Here is a 1,875-nt window from a genome sequence, read left to right as displayed (position 1 = left end):
CTCTCCTTTAGAAGCTCCATCATCATCATCATCATCATCTCCACCACCAACATGCTGGCAGCATCTCTGCTCGTTTGTGCCATGATGGCCTTGGTTTCAGCTGACGGTGAAGGTGAGTATCTCTGTTCAACTTCATCTGTGGAGCTTTAACAGCCGTGAGAGGAAAGATACATGGTACACAGATATATGTTCAGATACAGATACATGTGCTGATACACAGATACATGAGCAGATACACAGATGTGCATATTAGATTATAAGTAAATGCATGTATCTATACATGTGTAGCTTCTTATATCTAAATAACATGACTATCAACTCAGCTGTTTTCATCATACTCAATGAAGTAAACAGTTTAGAAACAGGCTGATGTGTCCAAAGTCAAAGTCATGAAATTACAGATTCATGTGGACATTAAAGAGGAGGGGGACTTGCAATGATGACCTGCTGCCGTCAGACTCTACAGCTTCACCCGTTTGCTGTTAAATTAATATATTATACTGCTCACTATTCTGTTTGTCTTCATTGCCGATGCAGCAGCTCTTTCTTGTCCTGATGGCTGGAATGAGTTCAACGGTCGTTGTTTCAGCTTCGTGCCAAAAACACGGTCTTGGGTCGATGCTGAGGTAATCAATGAAACTCCAACATAAGAGTTTGTTCTGCTGCTGTTGACTGCTGTTATCATAACAATAATAATAATCTGTCTGTCCATCTCCCCTGTAGAAACACTGCCAGTCCATGAATGCAAACCTTGCATCGGTACACAGCACTGAAGAGGAGAACTTCATTCTGGGAATGATCAAAGGACAGACTTCAGCCAATCCAGAAGTCTGGGTTGGAGGCACTGACTGCCAAGAGGTACTTTATCACTAGAACAGCTTTGATTCCTGATAAAGTGACACTTTTTTTAAACCTTACATCTTTTCTCTTCTGTGATCTAGAACAGAGTTTGGCTCTGGACTGATGGCTCAATGTTCACCTATACATCCTGGTGTTCAGGACAACCCAACAATTTCAACGGCAACCAGTCTTGTCTTCAGATGAATTATGGAGGTAAATTTTAAACATCACAAATTGTGGCATTTTCGACAATTGAATACATTTCCCACTTTGTCAAATTACTTGACATTTAGCAACGCTTTTTTAAAATAAAGTATCAGGTTTGTCTTTTCACTTTTCTATTGAAAGGAGGAGTTTGTTGAAGTCGAAAATTGCCACTTAAAGTTGAAATGGCTGACTTGGTTTTTCGGTGATTTCCACCTGTAGCTTCCTCCTCCGTACGGTGAAAATATCAGTCTTTTGCATCACTGATATCTGATATCTTCTGCTGAGATGTTGAAGCCCTGACTGTGTTTGTTGTGTTCACAGGTTCAACCTGCTGGGACGATGAAGAGTGTTCGACCTCTCGTGCATCCGTCTGTGGCAAGGCCATGAAGTAACTTCTGAGCTGACAGTATGAATGTCTTTGTGTCATCACGTCTGTATGTTCTCTGATTGGCTGCAACACTGCTGAACAGATGACATCAACAGAGGACTTCTCCTTTGCTCTTTACTAAGAGGAATCTTAAGTTTTGATGCACAATTAAAACTCTGGAGCATTTAAACATGTGGTCTCTGATTCTTTTGTTCAATCTTTCACCTCAAACAGCAGGTTCTATACTTCGATTAAGGTTCTGCATAATTTTAAGGTGAAAATGTATGGTCACAGACAGACAAATAGTTGATGCATTATTAAAAGGGGCGGGGGAACTCACTTCAAGGAAGCAGTTAGTCTTTGCTGACAAGACTCTACAACAAACAGGTCCCGGGTTATGAAAGAGGCGTGGCTAAAGTGTAGTGGGCAGGAGTAATCATCAATATGGGAATGAATGTGTG

General features: G+C 41.0%; 1 protein-coding gene across 1 annotated transcript; it reads left to right on the top strand.

Annotated features, from left to right (window-relative positions):
* Nucleotides 1-1,614, top strand: LOC311022964 (ladderlectin-like). The gene is made up of 5 exons (XM_084024595.1): nucleotides 1-112; nucleotides 538-626; nucleotides 724-858; nucleotides 942-1,053; nucleotides 1,369-1,614. The coding sequence occupies exons 1-5, from the start codon at nucleotides 52-54 to the stop codon at nucleotides 1,437-1,439; spliced, it is 468 nt and encodes a 155-aa protein (XP_083880721.1). The 5' UTR covers nucleotides 1-51; the 3' UTR covers nucleotides 1,440-1,614.
* The last annotated feature ends 261 nt before the right edge of the window (nucleotides 1,615-1,875 follow it).

Source organism: Eutrigla gurnardus (assembly GCF_963514095.1).
Source record: "Eutrigla gurnardus genome assembly, chromosome: 13".
Taxonomy (NCBI): domain Eukaryota; kingdom Metazoa; phylum Chordata; class Actinopteri; order Perciformes; family Triglidae; genus Eutrigla; species Eutrigla gurnardus.
The sequence above is the reverse complement of the archived record's forward strand: the minus strand, read 5'-3'. Positions and strand labels throughout refer to the sequence as shown.